Source organism: Oryzias latipes, chromosome 5 (assembly GCF_053564925.1).
Source record: "Oryzias latipes strain Hd-rR chromosome 5, Olatipes_Hd-rR_3.1".
In the NCBI taxonomy this organism is placed as follows: Eukaryota; Metazoa; Chordata; class Actinopteri; order Beloniformes; family Adrianichthyidae; genus Oryzias; species Oryzias latipes.
The window spans coordinates 29,970,209-29,990,505 of NC_136241.1; the positions used below are offsets into that span (position 1 = coordinate 29,970,209).

At 41.9% G+C, this 20,297-nt stretch overlaps 1 protein-coding gene across 1 annotated transcript; it reads left to right on the forward strand.

Annotated features, from left to right (window-relative positions):
- Window positions 1–1,871: 1,871 nt before the first annotated feature.
- LOC101163075 (arf-GAP with GTPase, ANK repeat and PH domain-containing protein 1) lies at window positions 1,872–19,226 on the forward strand. Its single transcript, XM_011475450.4, has 20 exons — window positions 1,872–2,536; window positions 2,980–4,207; window positions 7,790–7,848; window positions 7,929–8,016; window positions 8,193–8,278; window positions 8,370–8,511; window positions 8,600–8,734; window positions 8,824–8,945; window positions 9,069–9,227; window positions 9,832–9,915; window positions 10,187–10,291; window positions 10,383–10,530; window positions 11,762–11,890; window positions 12,001–12,138; window positions 12,366–12,425; window positions 12,926–13,077; window positions 14,781–14,871; window positions 15,659–15,881; window positions 16,016–16,313; window positions 16,518–19,226. The coding sequence occupies exons 2-20, from the start codon at window positions 3,064–3,066 to the stop codon at window positions 16,797–16,799; spliced, it is 3,645 nt and encodes a 1,214-aa protein (XP_011473752.1). The 5' UTR covers window positions 1,872–2,536; window positions 2,980–3,063; the 3' UTR covers window positions 16,800–19,226.
- Window positions 19,227–20,297: the final 1,071 nt, after the last annotated feature.

A 20,297-nucleotide genomic window follows, 5' to 3' on the forward strand; every position in this document is an offset into this window, starting at 1 on the left:
GGAGATTTTTGGTTTTTGTTTAGTTGGACCATCATTTATTTTTCAACATGACCCCAAACACACCTCCAGCCTGTGCAAGGGCTATTTGACCAAGAAGGACAGTGATGGGGTGCTGCACCAGATGACCTGGCGTCCACAGTCACCAGACCTGAACCCAATGGAGATGGTTTGGGGTGAGCTGGACCGCAGAGTGAAGGCAAAAGGGCCAACAAGTGCTAAGCATCTCTGGGAACTCCTTCAAGACTGGTGGAAGACCATGTCTGGTGACTACCTGTTGAAGCATATCAAGAGAATGCCAAGAGTGTGCAAAGCAGTCATCAAAGCAAAAGGTGGCTACTATGAAGAACCTAGAATATGACATATTTTCAGTTGTTTCACACTTTTTTGTTATGTATATACTGTAATTCCACGTGTTAATTCACAGTTTTGATGCCTTCAGTGTGAATCTACATTTTTCATAGTCATGAAAATAAAGAAAACTCTTTGAATGAGAAGGTGTGTCCAAACAATTGGTCTGTACTGTTCATATTTATGATAAAACAATGATGGAATCACATTCTTTTTTATTTTAGTTTAATTTTGACTTATTCTCATTTTCCGCATTGCTTTTGTTATTTCTCAACCCATTTTCCCATTTTGTCTGTTTTTTTATTTACAGTTTCTCAATTGTTAACCAAAACTGTTTTACTACAAGTTTTCCTCCTATCGATGACCAAGATACAAAACCAAAAAAGAAATGTTTGTTGTGTTTCAAATATTCCAGTCAATGTTGATGGGAGGTTTGTTTTTGTCTTGTGTCCCTTATTTCATAAAAAAGGGCAGAAATTTCACTGCAGATTCACTTAAAATGTGCAGTCATCCTTGTTCTTGTTTCATGTAAAAACTCAAAATCTAAACATTTGCAGATAGGAGGTATTTTTACACTATCCATCACTTTAAGCAGTCAAGATCCAGCAGTACAACCTATTTTACCCTTTGATGCCTGGATATATTTTCAGTCATGAGAAAAAAAATCACTTCAAAATGACAAGATAAACACAAATATACTAAAGCTGAAAAAAATCCTGTTTTATTTTTCATTTTGAGTATTTTATCCATCAACTTACTGGTGATTTCTCCTTTGTGACTCCTGCTGTTAGTCAGTCAACGGCTGAAACTTAAATCCTAAAACGTATACCGGTATTTTCTTGCTGAAATACTAACAGAAAATGTTGCACATCTTTGGCATCCTGTCAAAACTTACTTTAGTGCAACTTAAACCCTAAAGGTAAACCATTCAGCAGTAACCATAGTGAATATTTGCAACATCTATTAAAGGATGCAGCACTTCTCACCTAAAATTGTGAAACAATCCTTGTGGAAGGAAGAGCTTAAGACTTTCCCTGGTCTCTTTAGAGATATGGGACACGTTTTTCCTGTGATTCTGTTGTATTTATGAACGAAAAATGTCAAAGTTTTACAAACCTTTCATCCTAAAGCTGTCAGGTTTTAGCACTGACTTACAAATGTAGGTGAAAACCTGAAAAAGTATTCCTCTAGACCACCTTAAAACCAAAAGAAGGACAGAAGTAACGAGATGCTGCTTTTTAAGAGATTTTTTTTTTTTTTTGCATTTTCATCAATACGTGCTGCATTATTTTATACTGAAATGTGTTGGTGCATGCCATAACAACACAGACTTCTCCTTGAAATGATTGTTTTGTCTTCTTAGTTGGGATTCTTCTTACAGATTCTTACTCCTCCACCTCCTGACTCTCTGTCTGAGGGCAGGCAGCGGAAGCAGCAGGAGCTGTACCCTGATTTCTCCTCAGAGCTGGCAATGAAGCAGATGCTCTGGCAGGGACGGCTCCTGCCTCTTTTGTTGTGTCGGCACAGATAAAAATCGGATGAACACGGGTAAGGACCACCACTGACGCCTCCTCACAGCGAGCTGTGCTCTCCAAGCCTGCATCCTGAATGTGCGACAGGCTCTCGGCAGGATAACGGGGAGCTGCAAGGATCGGTGGCTGGGAGAAGAAGAAGAGGAGGAGTAGGAGGAGGAGAAAAAAGAGGAGGGGCTGGCTTTGGTGGTGGAGCTGGTGGGCTTTCTCTGCTTCACAGACACATTTTATTGACTTGCTAATTGGATGAGGCTCTCGGAGGAGAGGATGCAGTGACCGACAGGAGCTACTCTTCAGAGGATGGATTCAGGCACAGAACAGCGTTGCGTAGATCCGGCTACTTAAACTGCCTTGGGTTTTTTTTTTTTCAGACATGACAACAGATGTTTCTGTGACCCTCAGAGCGTGGATATAATTTTATGCATGACACCGTCGAACGGACTCTCTTTTTTTCCAGACGCTTCGTGACAAGTGAATGATTTCCATTTTTTCTGCTCCTCTTACCCTTTTTTCCTTTTTTTTTTTGAAAGCTAATCAACTGGAGCTATTTTTTCCCGGCCCTTCTTGATCTACCGTTTGATATGAATTTGATCAATTCTTCATCAGTCAAAATGTCCAAGAGCCCTGAATGGATTTGCTTCAGGGGGAAAATGAAGGTATGAGATGAAGAGGGGAAAAAACCACGACACTCTCTGTAGTAAGGTGCCATTATTTAACCTGCATTACATTAATCCTATTCATGAAATGGATCAGCCGAAGGTACAGGCTGTTGCATAATTCCAAGCTGAAATCTGAGGCTCAGACATCCTTCTCCCCAGATGTGTTTTTAATATCTGGATGGAGCAGATTTGGATAAATGAGCTGAATTAGTACAGAGGGATGATCATGAATGAAACAGTGCTAGACACCAGTAGTGGTGCTGTGCACTTACCAGAATTAATGGAGGCATTTTGAAAACAGTCTAGACTTGTTTAACCACTGGGTCCTAAACCCGGAGCAAATTTTTCTACAAATCTGCAGCACATGCTCACTTTTATAGAGCGATAATCATCCACCTTTTAAGTGTCTGATCTTAGATTTTGTGTTTCCTCTGCTTCAGACTTGCCCCGATTGCCATGACTGAGGTGTGCAGCTCTGGTGAAGTCAGAGAGCAGATGTCACCGTGCTGAGATCTGCTGTCCCAATGAGCAAAGCAGGTAACCCACAGAGACGCACCACCTACCTCATCTCCCTCACTCTGGTGAAGGTTGAGGCTGTGCCAGAGGATGTTGCAGAGAACCAGACGGAGGCGCTTCCAGAGGGGGAAGGGAGCCCTAAGAAGGAGGAGGAGGAGGAGGAGGAGGAGGCAGAAAGGGCCGGAGTGAATGCTACCCCAGGAAAAAACGAAGGACGTTCATGTGTGGAAGTGGAAGAGAAGGATAAAACACCTGTGAAAGAGGAAGTGGAACAGGCGCATGCCAAGTATGGCAGTCCTGCTGAGAGCAGGCCGAAGCATGAGAGATGGGAGAAAGACATTCCGTCTGTTGGCAAAGGCAAGGACACTTCTTTTATACACCAACCTGTCAGGCAGATGATCAAAGTGTATGGAGGGCCAACATCTGAGGGGACCGTGCGCAGAGAGGGGCCCCGCTCAGAAACCTTGCGCCCCAAAACAGAGCTTTACCAGGAGCCTCCTAAGCTCTTCCTGAAGGGTGAAAATGGAGCGGATTTGAACAGCCGTTCACGTTCCAGCCTTTCCTTCTCCGTCCCGCCACAGATCAACCAGCGGACAGAAGTTGCTGTGAGGTTACAAGCAGGAGGGAACTCCATGGGCTGGAGGGAGCTGATAGAAACTAACACGAGCGTGTACCACACAGCTAAGACTTTGGAGCGGAGGGATAACCAGCCCCCTCTGACAGCAGCAGCAGCAGCCCTGGGGCCTTACAGGGCCTCCTGGGCGGACAGTGACGGTAGAGCCACCCTCATTCGACCTGGAGCGCCCATGAGTGGAGGATTCTCAAGTGTAGTGACCCGGGACAGCTCCCAGGGAGAACGATACAAGGCAGTTTCTGTTTCCTTACCCGCTGCACCTACCCCCGATGTCTCCAAGCTTCCGAGAAAAGGTACAAGTTGTACCCTTGACAACAGTGATCTGCACTCTTTCTCAGAGGACTTCAAAAAAGGAAAGGATGCTCAGGGAGGCACAATGCAGCGAGCCCCCCCACGTGATCGCAAAATGCTGAAATTTATTAGTGGCATCTTCACCAAAAGTGCAGCTGGGCCAGCCAGTGCTAACATTGTGCCTCCTCTGTATCCAGCTGTGGAGAGGGGCTCCAGTGAGGAGGAAGGTAAGACCACCCCCAAACGTCCGCAGCACTTCCATGTTGATGCTTCACATAATTTTGACAGAAGCAGTTATACACTTTTTAGTTGATTTACACACCTGTAGTCCCTCAAGTTGTAAAAAAAATTACCTCTCTAGTGGATATGACACCTTTAAGGTACTCATTCTTTAAGTGTAAAACTATTTAAATAGGATTGTTTGAGAACAATCTCATTTGATATGTCCAGTTACAGATAGATTTTATGCAGCTTTCGAAGTAATATTAAAATATTTCTGTGTGTCAGTGACCTTGTGGGGGAGTGTCCGCCCTGAGATTGGAAAGTCCCAGGTTCAAATCCGTGGTCGAGTCATACCAAAGACTAAAAATGCCTTCCCGTTTGACATTCAACATTAAGGGGTTGGATTAGGGGGGTAAAACCACCAAATGGTTCCCCTGGCTTGGCAGTGCCTGCAGCTTGCCGCTTCCCCAAGGGATGGGTCAAATGCAGAGAGCAAATGTTACAGCTAATGAATTTAACTTCAAGTAGAGTAAATGTATGTTGTTATCTGAGTGAGTGAAAGCTTGTGCTGGTGTAGGATAAAAGTTGGGTGGACAGCAGTTTTCATTTTCCTTTTCATTACCTGTCAGAGTGATCGGGTAGTCTGGAGCACCGTGTGTTGGTACTTCATAATAACCTTAACTAACTGCGTTAGGCGAGGATGCGTTCACGCTCTGATGTGAGGAAATGGCTCCTCAGGGATGAAACCCAGAAAGAAAAACCTACAGTGTGAAACTACAGAAGAGAACTGCACTTTGGATTTGACTGTAAAGTTTATTTATTTTGGTGTCTTTTGTGTGTTGTTGGATGTCTGTTTTATAGATCCAGACAGAAAAGTGTAAAGAAAATGACATAACTTCATCGACATTTGTTGTTAAAGTCCCACTCCGATCATATTTTGATCTATTGTTAAAGCGTTCCTACTGGTCTTTTAATTATGATTATGCTGTTTTTAAGCAAAATCAAAAAACCTGTGTCATTTTTTTGGACATAGTTTCTAAAGAGCGGCAGCAGTTTATCAGAAAAATACCGCTATATTGTGAGCGGGACTGTTGGCGTATAGTAACCCCGCCCCCTCTTCTCCTCAAAGTTGTTGAAAGCTCTCTGCTTACACTCTTCCACTAACTTACAGCCCCTTACACCCCCAACCTAATATTGCTGGTGCAACAAAAATGGTGAGTAATAGTGGAGTTATCAAGCCGTATAGTTTCAAGCCAGATGCCAGATCACACGAGGTAAATGAAGACCTACATGGGAACTATTTGTTTGCAAGTTTATGCATCAGAATGGAGCGGAGCAGGGAGCTTAAGGCCCACTAATTGTAGTTTATGTATCACAGCTAAATGATTTTGCTCTTGATTTACAACAATTTGAATAAAGAAAATACTCAGAAATGTAATTTGAAGCTTAATTTTCTTTATACAAGTCGTCCATCATCACAAAAATGCCACAATCATCGGAGTGGGTCTTTAACAGTTACGTCCTAAATTTATTGTGTTTTCCCAATGATGATCTTTGACAGTAAGCATGAGGCTGCAGTGAGCTCTGAATAATTTGTCAAGAGTAAGTGGGACATGAATAATTAAGGTTGGGGATACACAGAGCTGTGTTCATGGCAGGGTGAGAGGAGTGGGAACCTGCTACTTCCTGCTTCGTGCATGAAGTTAATCAGCCCTCAAATGGAATCCATTCATTTGTCAGAGCTGTATTGTCTACAAGTGTTTGTGAGCAGCATAGTTAAGGTTGTGCCCCACACTGAAAGTAATCATAGATTGAAATGTGGGCAGTGAAATGCGGTATAGATATACAAACAATCACCGTTCATTTGTAAAAACAGAGGCTGACATTTTGAAGTGTGACAGTGCGTCATGTGTGCACAGGTGGACATCGTGTCTCCATGGCTCTCACACAAATCGCTGTATCCAAGAGAGACCGTTTATTGTACAGCGAGACCCAGGCTGGAGGCTTCTGGAAAGTGGAGTTGCCATGGCAACAGCAAGCCATGAGAGATGCTGCTTGGTCTTGTGATGCGATGCTCTTTATGGAGGGAGTCTGGGTGCGGGGATTGCCCGGAGATGAGCAGAAGGAGAGAAGCGGGTGTTTAAAGTTAGAAACCCATGTCTCGGAGGACTCATGTCTCGGCTCTTTTTTATTTATTTATTTTTGTGTGTGTCACGGCAGACTCCCGTCTGCGGCTCTGCTTTGCACATCTGCAACCTATTTTACTGTGTCACCTGATTTCTGTATGTTTTTCCTATCTTTTTCCCCAAAACCAGGTGGCTGTAGCTCACTTTGCTGTGATTTATGAGCAAACAAATGTAAATACTGTCAGGGTGTCCTTTATGGCTTGGTGTCGGTACATACATTTTGGTAAATATTTGTTGATTGGGTTATATTTTTGCAGTGTTTGCTGTACAGAGAGCCAGAAAACAGCAGCAGTATCTCTGCTATCAAAACGTGATACACAGGAACGCTGTTTTTAAAAAAAATAAATTCACTTATGCTGCTATTTTCAAGACAAAGAAATTTAATTCAATTAAATTACATTTTAATTGTATATCCCAAAATCACAACAACAGTCGTTTCAATGGGCTTCGTACCAGTAATTGTAAATTAAACATAAGATCAAAAGGATCATGAATACATAGAATTCAATGGGAAAATACTAAATTGAACTAACCAAACAGACTAAACAAAACTGGCATCCCTACCCTTAGACCCTCCTTTGCGGTAAGGAAAAACTCCTAAAAAAACGGTTCCCAGAAAAAACGAAGAAACCTCAGGGGTGCCCACATGAAGAAGGGATTCTTCCCCAGGACAGACAGGCGATTTACCAGAACTCTTAGAGTAGAATTAAGTTATCGAACTCTACAACTACTTGTTTAAAGTCCAGCAGATAAGCTTCATCCAGGTGGAGTTGGGGGGCAGTTGGGGGCACGAGACGAGCCGGAGACAGGATCCACAGCCAGTGTAGGAGCAGTAGTAGAGACGAGCCACAGACGATTTCAGACAATCAGAAAGGTGTCATTTACATAACTGTGTTAATTCACTGTCTCCTTATATTTAGCAAAAGCAAATTGGGTATCTGTCCCACCCAGGTTCATTCTTAACAATTTGGAACTTAAACCAGCAGCCCTACATGTCACAAACTGCTGGGCCATCACTGCCTGTGTGTTGTTTTGTGTTCTTTCCCAAATTAAATCAAGCAGAAATGTTTCCCTCCATCCAGAATTTTCATTTTATTTACTTTTTTTGCTTAGTCACTGTTCAGTAACAATGACAAGGCATAAATTGTCACTTGGTTTTCAGCCCGAGTTAAATGGAAAAACAGATATGGGGATTTATTTTAGTTTTGTATCATAAATGCAAAAACAAGTTTGACTCAGCAATCATTAAAATTTTTAGGGGCAAAATTTGACATTAAGATTTTATCTTCAGTTAGATTTTTTCGTAAAGGAAAATGTAAGGTTGTGAAATGATAAAACTCTACATTGATTACCAACAGCTTGAAGCCGTGCATTCATATCGTAATGTTTTCTTGTCTTTAGCTGTGTGCACCAGCAGTCAGGAATGGACCTTGACTCAGGCTGTGCTGGAGCTTCACCTGGTAAGGACATGAAGCAACTTCTCCATTCCTGCAGGTTTGCTTTGACCGTTATTAAGGTTGTGTGTTTTGGTCTCTTTCAGGGCGTTCTGGGCGGTCTTTGCAGCGGGAAGTCTGCTCTTGTCCACAGACACTTAACAGGAAGTTACGTGGCTCTGGAAAACGCAGAGGGTCGGTTAAGCATCTCCTGCTCGTCTGCATCTTCCTTGTTTGTTTTCCTGTGACTTGTCTGGGCAAATATTTAATTTTTTGTGCACTGTGGGATAGGCAGTGGCCGCACTGAATGTTGGTGTCAGATATTTTCGTGTTCTGATGAGTTGAGCTGCTGTGTTTCTGATGTTTACCAGGACGCCAGTACATTAAGGACGTGCAGGTGGATGGACAGAGCCACCTTCTGATCATCAGAGAGGAAACAGAACTTCCAGGAGCTCAGGTGGGAAGGAAACAGACCTGTAGTGGGACTCCAAATCAAATGGAACCTTCTCAAGTCTAAATAACATTTTATTTCTTTTTTTTGCCTGAAGTTTGCAAGCTGGGTGGACGCAGTTATCTTGGTTTTCAGCTTAGAAAACGAATCCAGCTTCCAGGAAGTTTACAAATTTTACCAACAGCTTGCACTGCATCGACCCATCTCTGAGATACCTTTCATAGTTGTTGGCACTCAGGGTGAGAATCCGACCCGCACCGCATGCATTGTGGAGATGTAGCCACACTTGGACTTGTGCACCAGCTGTGCGATTTGTGCCACTTCCAGATAAGATCAGCAGCACCAACCCCAGAGTGATAGATGACGCCAAGGCCAGGCAGCTGTGCTCAGATGTGCGGCGGTGTACATACTATGAAACCTGTGCGACGTATGGCCTCAATGTGAACAGAGTCTTCACTGATGGTGTGTGTGTTGACAAAAAGCAGGATAGCTTCAGAAAGGACTCACAGATCTCTATGTTTCAACTTTACCTTTTTCCTTTTGTTTCAAAGCTGCTCAGAAGATCATGGCGGCCAAAAAGCAAGCTGCACTGCTGGCTTCCTGCAGATCTCTTCCCAATTCTCCCAGTCACTCTGGAGGCTCCACGCCAGTGTCTGGCATCTTTCCAGGACAGGTAGACCTCAAACACTGCCTGAGGCATATGGCCTCTTTTTTGTTTGCTGGCGCTCATCTTTGTTCCATCAAATTTATCTCCTCCTTCCCCTCATTTCATCTTCTCCTTCTTCTTCCTGTGCAGGCCAGTAACGGCGGTCAGAGCAGCGATTATTCGTCATCTCTTCCCTCCACGCCTGTGATCAGCCACAAAGAGATCGGCAGAACATTCAAAGGGGAGAAAGCCGACAGTGGCGGCCCTGGATCAGTCCGCAGCGTCCGCAGGCGCACTCCCAGATTTGCGGTAGGTGATGATATGGAAATGATTTATTATTTTTATTATTACAACTTTAATTGCTTTTACTTATCAATTGTCGATAATGCAGATAATGTACTGTCCCACTCTGGAGGAACAGCAATTATTTTTCTTTCCAGTCACTTGGTTGTGCTGCTGACACTTGATGAGTTAGTTTCAAAATTTCAAGCATGTTATCTGCAGTAATTGTTTGTGTTCCCTAAAGACCTCCACAAATTCAGTGAAGCAACATGTGTTTGGCTTTCTTGTGGTGTTCACACCGTCCACAGAAGCACTATTTTTACGTTTCCCTTGCTTTTGAAACACAGAGTGGTCCAAAATCTGATCATCATTTTATGAGAAAGTCTCCACATGGTTCCAATGAAACATTAACAGGTTATTCTGTATGATAAAAAAATTGATAGATATGGTGGAAGAGGTGGTTATACCAAAAGAAAAACCTGTTTTTGGCACCAGAATGTTTGTGATGGATCACATGCAATGATGTGATTCAGTGTTTTTCTGCCACTTCATTAACAATAAGTAATAGTTGTGACTTATTACTCTCTTCCTGGCATTGATGTGCTAATCGGTCCCATTTCCTCCCCTCCAGGGCCGCAGAGGAAGTGATTCCAATAGAAGAAGCGCAGACTATAAGGGAGATTTTGGCATCGGCCGATCCATTCCTATCAAACAGGTAGGGTACTGATTTGCACTTGATAAAAAAATCAAATGTGAAGTATCTGATGACCCTCGGCGGAGGATATCATGCCCGCGCTCACTTTGTAATGTGCAAAGTGCAGTTTCATCACATGGAGTGATGAAGTGCTGCCACCCCCCATGTGAGCCTGGTGAATCGATGGTGGGTGTTTTTGGCAAGAGGCGGTCATTATGCTACACAAATGTGTGAAATGAACGCAGGAGACATAAGCGATGAATTCTCAGTCCAGTTTTGTTACCCCTGTCAGGGCGTCTTACTGAAGCGCAGTGGAAACTCGCTGAACAAGGAGTGGAAGAAGAAGTATGTCACGCTGTCCAACGACGGCATTCTGACCTATCACTCCAGTGTGAATGTGAGTTGGCGAGTTAGCACGGGGCTGGGGAGCATGATTGTTCAAAGCGTGACTAATGTTTGATGGCAATTGCTAATGTCGGCCTTGACAGGAGTACATGCTGAATGCTCCGGGGAAAGGGATGGACTTACTGCGAGTGACAGTGAAGGTGCCGGGGAAGCGACCTCCTCGCGCCGTGCCAACGTGTGGCCCCCCTGCAGGACTCAACGGGCGGGTTAAAGATGTGCTTGGACCCGAGGGTAAAGACTGATGCGCAACAAGATGCAATGTCGAGAAACCACAGACTGCATCAATTATTTACTTTAAAACTGCGAACATTTTTCTGTCATTTGACTGATTGGATGAACAGGGGAACCAAGGGTAGAATGAAAGACACAATGAGAAAATCATGCTAATTCATGTCAGCTATATTTCCTTTTGTAGCCTAAACTGTAGATTTGACAAATTTACCAACATTAATCTAGAGGGCCCAAGTCTGGGTTCCCCCTGTGCCGGTCCCAAGCCCGGGTAAAATACTGGGTTGTTTCAGGAAGGGCATCCGGTGTAAAAATCTCTGCCAAATCACCCGTGCGAATCAGTGAAAGCAACTCTGTGGCGACCCCTGAAGGGGCGTGCTAAAAGGTGAAGAACAACCAACATTACTCTAGTGCTTTATCTTCAGAACACTTTCACACTGAGCTGTTTGGTTTGTGCTTGAGTTCATTTTCATGCAAGGTGAAACACTGCCATGCCTGAAAACTAGGGTTATAGCTCACTTGCAGGTGAATCCTGGTGTGATTCACTGCAGTGTGACAAACTATACAGTAGACCAGAAAAAGAAAGTGGATTTTCTGCACCTCCTGCAGAGAAATGATTCACATCATGCTTCACAGTTTGGGATGGTAATCTATGGGGTTATTTTTTCTGATGAAAAAACCATCGCATTAACAATTATTTTGGTTTTAGACATCTTGGTTGCTGCTTTCTTTGTGTTTGTGCTTTTGTTTCTGGTTTTAGTCAACATCTTTACCAGGTCCTTTGTTTTTGAATTCAGGTTCCCATCCAGAAACAGAGCATCCGTATCCCTAGAATCCATGGCACTTACTTTTCTGTATGATCTTATTGAATCAGAAATTCTACCAAGAGTGCACAGTTCTTTCAGAGGTCTTGGTTGACTTTTTTAGACTTCCTCATGATGTGTCGGCCTGGGGTATCTTGTGTTTGAAGGTGTGTCCCATTTAGCTCAAATGATATCAGTCAGATGAATTTGTCAGACTACATCACGCCAGCCACAATAAAACAGTGTCTAAACAAAATTCAACAAAAGGTCTCCATCCCTGGCACAGCTTTATCTTCTTACAATTTCCCACAGTGCTCCAACATTTTTCAAACTTTATGTTAATGTTTGTTTTTTCTAGGTTAACCGGCTTTACAAATGTGATATTTGAAAAATATAAGTTTAATTGCATTTGTGCTTGCTGCTTTTGTTAGCCCCTGTGAGTCCTGGCAGCCTCCTGCAAGCGGGGGAGATGGAGGAGCTCGGTGGGACGATGTTCCTTAGGGGTAACCTAGGAATGCAGCAGTGTTCTTCCACACTATCCAACAATGCTCCAGGTGTTGGTGAGTAACTGTGGGGAATTTTGTTTTAAATTAGAACAGGAATTCTCACGAAATGTATATGGCAAACCATGTTCTTTATTATTTCACTTGGTGGGGATTTTTGTCACTAGATTCTGCAGTTGAAGGAGTCTCCAGCTCTTCTTCCACCAAAGATGCAGGTTCTGCTTCCCCGCTGACAGACAGGAAGAAGCATCGCAGAAAGAAGAGTATGAATCAGAAGGGAGATTCAGCCATGGGCCAAGCAGATGGTACAGTAAATGCTGCCCATGTGTTTACATAAACAGCCTGTAACAATGAAGCCAAGCATCAGATCTCATCACTTACACTCTAAACTAAATGTATTATTACAAATAATGAATACATAATTACAAAGAACAATAATTGAATAAAATTTTTAAAAAAAATCTTTAATGTAAATATGATATTCATTTGTTGAATTCCTCACCGTCTGTTTGTTTTCTCTTTTCTCTTGCAGCCAAACGTAAAATGTGGAAGCTCAAAAGTTTCGGTAGCTTGAGGAATGTAAGCAAGACAGGTAACGTTCATGAACATGTCCGTCTCCCTGTTTGTCACTCAATTCAGATCCAAAGTTTCCTCCTGTTGCTTGGCTAAATTGAACTTTTAACAGTCAATTAAAGAAACCAAATCATAAATCACCTTCAAAAAAATGTGTTAAAGAAGAGCTGCTTCAAAGCTGCAATAAATGAACCTAGTTGCCTAAGTTCAATGTATGACTAAAAAAACTTAGAAATTTGAAAAGGGCTGATAAAATGTTTTCTTCTTTCTTTTCCCTTTCATTTCCCCAGTATTAGAACTTGTGCAAGATCTTTTTTAATTGATTTGTGGAAAAGAAGAGAAATTAACATTTTATGAGCCTTTTTCAGTTTGTTTGGTCTAGTAACAGCACATTTTTATGTTTTATGCTAAAAAAAACAGATAATTTACAAAGTGTGGATGCAGTCACAATACTGAGAATCTAACACCAAAGTGATTCATTTGCTCTAAATTAGATCTGTTGTGCCTTTTTTGTTTTAGAGGAGGACAACTTTGACTTCCTTGTCGTGTCGAGCACGGGGCAGACGTGGCACTTTGAAGCCCAGAGTGTGGAGGAGAGGGACTCCTGGGTCCAAGCCATTGAGAGCCAGATCCTGGCCAGTCTGCAGCTCTGTGAGAGCAGCAAAAACAAGGCAAGAGACCAGCAGAGACACTCCTAACATAAATGATAGTTTCAGCTACAGTTATGGGCAAACAACAACACAAGAGTTCCCAGAATTTATGATAAACATTAGAGGCAACAACTGAAAGAGGAAGCGAGTTAAACACAATGTTCATTTCTCACTTTCACACATTTTCACAACTAAAGGCAAATCACACAGACTGAATGGAACTAAAACAGTGAGCTGGTCCTCCATGTGGGTGAAACCCACAAAACTGGATCCAAAACCAACAGACAAACAGGAACAAGGATGAAAAAAACGGTTAGAATCTGCAATAAACAAAAGAAACCAGGAAGTGTTTATACAAAAACATAAAAGAAAATCTGAGCAATAATCGTCCAGCTATTTGATGTTTTTGTCATGGACTTTATGAGTAAACTAGTCCGTTTCAAGTAATTTAATGGCAATTGTATGTTTTAAAAGATGGGTACTAACAATTTCATCTATGTCTGCATATACAATACATTCTGCATGTACTTTAAGTATCACCGTTAACAATGCCAAATCACTGAGACATAAAGGCATGTTCAGCTGGGCAAAAACAAAAAAAAAAATTGGATCCCTACTTTTTTTTAGTTTAATTAAAGACCTACTTCAATGAAAATGGTGTTTTTGGTGTTTTTGACATGTTCTTGTGGCATTTCTCTCAAGAGGGAGGACTTGTACCAAGAAATCTAAGCTAAAAATGGCATTTCTGAGTATTTTTTTTAATCAAATTGGGGTGTATCAGGAGAGGATAAAATGTAGTATAAAAAAGCCTGTAGCCGCGGACTGGAGTACTTATTTGTGTAGTTGGGGCAAATGTAACGATCTAAACCGGAAATTATGCGAGTGAGTGTAAAGTGCATCTGGTGCTTTTTCAAAATAAAGCCTATTTTCTGCTGTACTCGCTACGTTTTCACCGTGTTGTAAACATTAAGCCATTTCTGCTTAGATATGAAGATGAGTCACACAGAAAAAGAAAAGTTGGGAATATAGTCAAAAATCATGGTGGAATGAGGGTTTGTTTACTAGTACTTCCTGTGAAATTGATGGGTAATCACGTGAACCTACGTCAGTTCGGATTTTCTGGAGGTCAGCAGCAGAGCCTGTGACTGCAACAGGACCTCGGCCAATGTGAACGATCTGCCTTATAAACGGCATGTGAGTCATCTGAGGGGCTGTAAGCTAGTGGGAGAAAGTGCAGACAAAGGGATAATAGGAAATGAGAACAGGCTTATTCTGAGCCAATGGTACCGCCCACAACTCAAAGCCAAATTTCTAATGAACTACTGCTTCTCTGCAGAAACTCTGTCCTAGAAAAGGACACAAATAAAAAAAAATCTTGGCTGAAAATGGGATAATTGTAATTAAAAGACCACTGGGAGCACATCACGGTTGGAGTGGGACTTTAAAAAAGTTATCTTGCTGGGCGCGTTAGGGTAAAAAAACACTTTCTGGTTAATTTTTCTTATGTTGGAATGTTTTTAATCTGTCAAAAGACACATTTATGGGCCTGTGACAAATAGGACAAAGTTATGTATTAAAGGCCTGATGAAACCCTGATCATGAAAAACCAAAGTCAAATGACAACAGCCAAATCCGCCCAAATCATGGGAGGTCTGAATCATCTAAAGTTGATTTTTAATGTCTGCAGCTTCATTGATTGTAATGGTTTGCTGTTTTTCTGTCAGGATGGAAGGGACAGCCAGAGCGAGGCTGTGGCACTGCAGGCAATCCGCAACGCAAAGGGCAACAACTTCTGTGTCGACTGCGACGCTCCGAGTTAGTAACACAACCGTTGGCTTCACCTCACACTTTGATAGCAATGAGGCTGCATGAGGTTCCCATGACCGCATGATTTTATGAGACATTTTTCCAGGGGAAACCACTGTTAAAACAGCTAAATGTGAATGACAGCGCATGTGCTCTTTTTTGCAGGGTGCAGGAATATTTTGATGTCAGAGTTTAAGCTCAGTTGCAAGAGAGTTAACTGACGATCAAGCAAATGTTTTAACTTTATTTGAAAGTTTACAAAAACACCTGAAGTTTATTGACTGTATGTGAGAACTGGAGTGAGTGACTCCTCCCCCCTCGCATTCCAAACAGGAAGTACCCACTGGCTCCAAGATGCCAAAATCCCATAGACTTCTATAGAGAAATAAACAGCTGTTACTCAGTCGTTCTATTTGTCAGAATAACTATTCTTGCTCTGATACTTTTTTAAAACATGTTCTTGCTAATCCTCAGTTTTTCATATTTTCTCGGTAGTTAAAGTTGTTCGGTTATGAAATAACCAATCAGATGCCTCCAATAAGTAGGCGGTCCCATGAAACGTTTGACAGATTTTGTGTAGCTAGGGGTGTGGACTTCCAAGAAGCTCTCTCCTGATTGCTGACAGTGGTTGCCATAGAAACGTTGACTCAGATAGTCAATCACTGCTCACTGAAATCATCTGGTTCCAAGTGTCCGTAACATGATCCAGTTCCAAACTGATGCTTAACAGGGTACAAGTCATTTGTCTTATCCGAGCCAAGAGTTCAACCTTCTCTATGGATCTTCCCTCTCTAAGATCCAACGTGGGCCAGCCTGAACCTGGGGGCTCTCCTTTGCATTGAGTGCTCTGGGATTCATAGAAACCTGGGAACCCATGTGTCACGGGTTCGATCACTGGCCCTTGATGATCTGCCTCGAGAGCTCACGCTGGTCCTGAGTGCCATCGGAAACCACATGGTCAACAGTATATGGGAAGCCCGCACGATGGGCCACCGAAAACCAGCACCTGATGCTACTCGGTAAAAGACTCCCAACTTAAGGCTTCTACTCTGTTTCTCTGTTCTCTTTTGGTTAATTGTGCTTATTCAGTTTACAGTTTTTACATCAAAGACCAGGAGAATCAATAAAATGCTGTTTTCCTGTGCTTCTCCAGAAAAGAGCGCGAGACCTGGATTCGAGCCAAGTATGAGCAGAAGCTGTTTGCTGCGCCAGTGCCTCCTCCCACTCCCAGCGAAGGGCCAGACATCACTTTATCTGGCCGTCTTCTGTTGGCAGTGATGGAGCGCAACCTGACCAAGCTGCTGCTCCTTTTGGCCCACTGCTCCAAGGAGGACATCAACGCTCCAGTGAGGCTCCTCTCCAGGTCGCTCTTCAAGCTGCGGCTGCCCGGCTCAGCCCTCCATGCTGCCTGTCAGCAGGGGGACGTGGTGATGACACAGCTTCTTGTTTGGGTGTGTTTCCCCTTTCATTCACTTCATTTAAAGTCTGTTTATTTGTTGTGAGCTGCACAGGCGTGCAGAAAGAGGTTGCATCCCAACAAATCACATTGTTTTGTGCAGAACTGGCCCCAAAAACAACCCTGAAACAGTTTAACTCCAGTCTCCACTGAGGTTTGTGGTACATTCCTAATTCAGTTTGTCTACATTTTTCTCCAGTATGGCTGCGATGTACGATATCGGGATGCTCAGGGGCAGACTGCACTCGCTTTGGCTCAAATCGCCGGCAGCCAGGAGTGTGTTGACATCCTCCTGCAGCACGGATGCCCGAATGAACCGGCCCCCTCCGTCACCCAGACAGCCGGCTTTGCATCACCGGGAACGCCCAGCTTCCCAGTTGCCATGACACCCAGCTTGACTGCTGCCACGACTCTCAGGATGCCGCACAAGAGCGGCGGCGCCAACCTGAGTTACAGCACCTCCAAAAGAGCTGTGTCCTAATCGCAGCGGTGAATGTGAGCTTGTTGCTTTGCCGTCATAGTGTCTGTGTGTCCACAACAGGACTCGTGCACGGAATGACACCTGTTGCACTTCTTGGGGGCAGAGGGCAGATGGGGTTTTTGAGGTGTGCATTTCAGGTATGCAAACTGGTAGTTTCTCCAAAACAAAAAGGAAGAAATTCTTCATCTGCCTACATGTGATGCTTTCAGATTTAACAGGAATGTACTCCACTGTTTTTCCGCATTCATTTCAAATTATGTTGCCGATATTCAACTCTTTCCTTCATTCTAATGAGAATGGAAATCTCCCTGCAGCCTCAAACTACTTATATGAAGTATGAAAGCTGCAATAAAACCAGCCACATGACAGTGGCTTTCATCAAACTCTTATCTTAAATGTCAGATCAAAATTTTGACATGAATGTGAGTTTAAAACTTTACCAGAGCTGGTCATTCTGTGCATAAATTGTGTATTCTGTGTGTTGATGTGAAAAAGATGGTGAATGGAAAGAGGACGCCATTTTAAAGAAGAAAAAAATTGCCTAAAGTGTATTGATGAAATAGTAAAATTCAGAAAAAAGTGCTTAATTTTCCAGGTTGTTAATGTATGATTTGTACAGTTACAGTCGGTTCTGTGTATAAAACTTAAGTGGTTGCTTATTGCTGTTCAGAGATTTACTGTACAGTTTTACTTCACTTTTTAATATGATAAACACCTGATTACTGAGATTTCTATGTTACGTCAAGTGTTTCTGACTTGCAAGATGTGCACATTAGAATGCTAACATACAGTCATGTGAAAAGGAAGCTCATTTCTCTTTAATCTTAATGGCTTAAAGTTGTTTATAAAAACCTCTGGCATTAGTTATCAGGAGAATTTTGCAAAAATGAAGAGATCCAGTTCATTGGCCTGGAAGAGCAAACTTGTTCAATTAACACTCTGACTGATGATTATGGATTGACCCACTTTTTGCCAAATGGTTTCATTTTCTTGAGTTTGCAGAGATGTACGGTTCTCTTATGACTCCGGGGTAAGAACCTAAACTTTAAGATTGGAGTAAAATAGGAAGCACCAAAGAGCATTTACTGCTGTGATCATAGTTCTCCTGCATGACCCAGATGGTCTCTTGTTTGACTTCAGAAGATTTTAGTTGTTGTTGACACAGATAAAGAACCTACATCTTGCAAAATCAACGTTTGTTAGTTTTTAAGTGTATTATAATGTTCATTCATCACTATAAACAACCGCAAAGCGGTATTTTGATCCATTCACCCATTTCTGAGTGTTTCCTCTAAAAACCTCCTCTCTGATCACCTGCCTCTCCCAATCCACAAAAACGAGTGGGCCCTCACATTGTGATGTCACAAAGCCCCATCCAGGAAGAGTCTGCGCTGCCAGCCAGGCTAACACAACACACCCCCTTTCTCTGAGGAGTTACGAGTGATTCTCAACAACGGTCATTTTATATGGACAATATGCACATCCATCTTTGCAAAAGTTTGGATGTTGTTTGTTTTTGTGGACTAAACGCAGACACACTGCCGAGGTCGGCTCTATGTTGACGTCATGAAATGGGCGGCACCCACACGGAGCGAAAGGCGGTGCCTCAGGGATCGAGTCGTCTTACTTCAGAAAAGGAAAAAGGACTGCAAAAGTAGCTCACATTTGTTAAAAAGAATCATTCTTTAGTATGCCAAAGGTAACATATTATCATATATATGGATATAGTTTACTCTGAAAGGGTTAAGAATAGCATGATATAGGCCCTTTAAAGTCCTGTGGCTTAACAATTAGCCCCACATCATGATTCTTCCGCCAACAACACTAGAGAGTGGCTAGAATTACATGTTTTTTTCTTTTTCTTTATTTTGTTTTGAAAACTTGTGTCAAACATCTCCACTGTGATATGGAGACGCTCAAAGGCAGCTTTGCAGAATGAAGTTTTGCTTAAATTCCTTTTTTTTCTTGAAAGCTATCACAAATGTTCTACATTTGTTCATTTTTTCTCTCCAGTTTTACCAGCATTAACTTGATATTTCAAGCTGTCTAAAGTATTGACTTCTCTTCTTTCCTGTGATTCGATGATGCACTCTTGGTAAGATTGGATGCATTTTTGTTCAGTAATTCTTAATGCTGAGCTTTGAGTTTGGTTTTTCTAATGTGAGACATTATTTAACTGATTTTAAAGCAAAAAAACCTTTGAGTTAAAGAGGGTGAGGCTTGTTTTTCATGTGACTGCTGCTCACTGTTGAGGTTAGTGTAATAACAGACATGTGAATGAAAAAGTGAACTGACTGAATGTAGACAAAAAGAGATGAGCTACTTGTTTCATATCCTTAAGTGTTTTTTCAGATATATTGTTCTTTCATCTGACATCCTTGCTTTTTTCATTAGGAGAAATTAAAAGTTTGTTTTGACCTATGAAAACGTCTCCTCCGATAAATCTGAATACAAAGCAAACAAGCAAACATGCAGCTGAGGAATGTTCTCGTTGTTTTCTAAAAAAAAAAAAAAAGGACAAAATATCAATCCTCATGCAGTACTCAATCTTGTTTTGTGTTTACTTGTCTGTTTCTGTGATGTGAGCCTCAATTCTTTTCCCAACTCCTTAAGTGAATCCCAGAAAATTCACTATCAAGACTTCCTTCCTGCGATGCTGTTTTCTTTCATGTTCCGTCTGTCTGTTCAGATTTTACTTACCTATTTTGACCCCTCAATAAACAATAAGATTTCCACACATGAGTTTAAGATTAACGCTGAATCACAATCAGCCCATCCTGTTATTTTGCCTTCCTTCAGCTTTTCAAACACCCGATCATCTGGATCAAACTGGTTCCTCAGCAAATGCCTTTCCCGGCTTCGACCTACTTCTTTGTAGGTCAAAGTAATGGGCTTATTTATAAATCGAATGAGAATCTCTGTGGAGGTTTCAGTTTCTTGGAGTCACCGTGAAGTAAAATATTTTATCTTAATGGTTGACAGAATTCCAATAAACAGATCTGTAGACTCTTTCAGTCATCTCCATCAATAGAGAGGAGCTCAAACATCTTAACATCTTGTCTGCTCCTACAAAGTTTTTGTTTTTGTGTTGTTTTAACTGTACTTGGGTTAGACTACACGTACTGCAAGCGTGAGGTATTTGTGCATTGATGGTGTCAGCATGTCTATTACATTTCATGGAAAAATATCAAAATTTTGTCCTTTTAGATTGTTATTTTAGAAAAATATCAAAAAGAACAATATAGAGAGTTTTTACCAAGCAATTAGAGTATGGCTGAGTTAAATAATGGAAAATAGCCTATATGGAGACAATTCATATTATTCTAGCTGTTTTGCACTAATTAACTCATTAAGTTATGGAATTTTAAAAAGTCAGCACTTGTAAGAGACCATAAATTGATGATTATTAACTTTTTTTCCCCTTTGTCTGCAATTTTCCCCTCTTTAAAATACATTTACAGCCAAATACCTTCTAAATAGCACAAGGCGGTTTTGTGT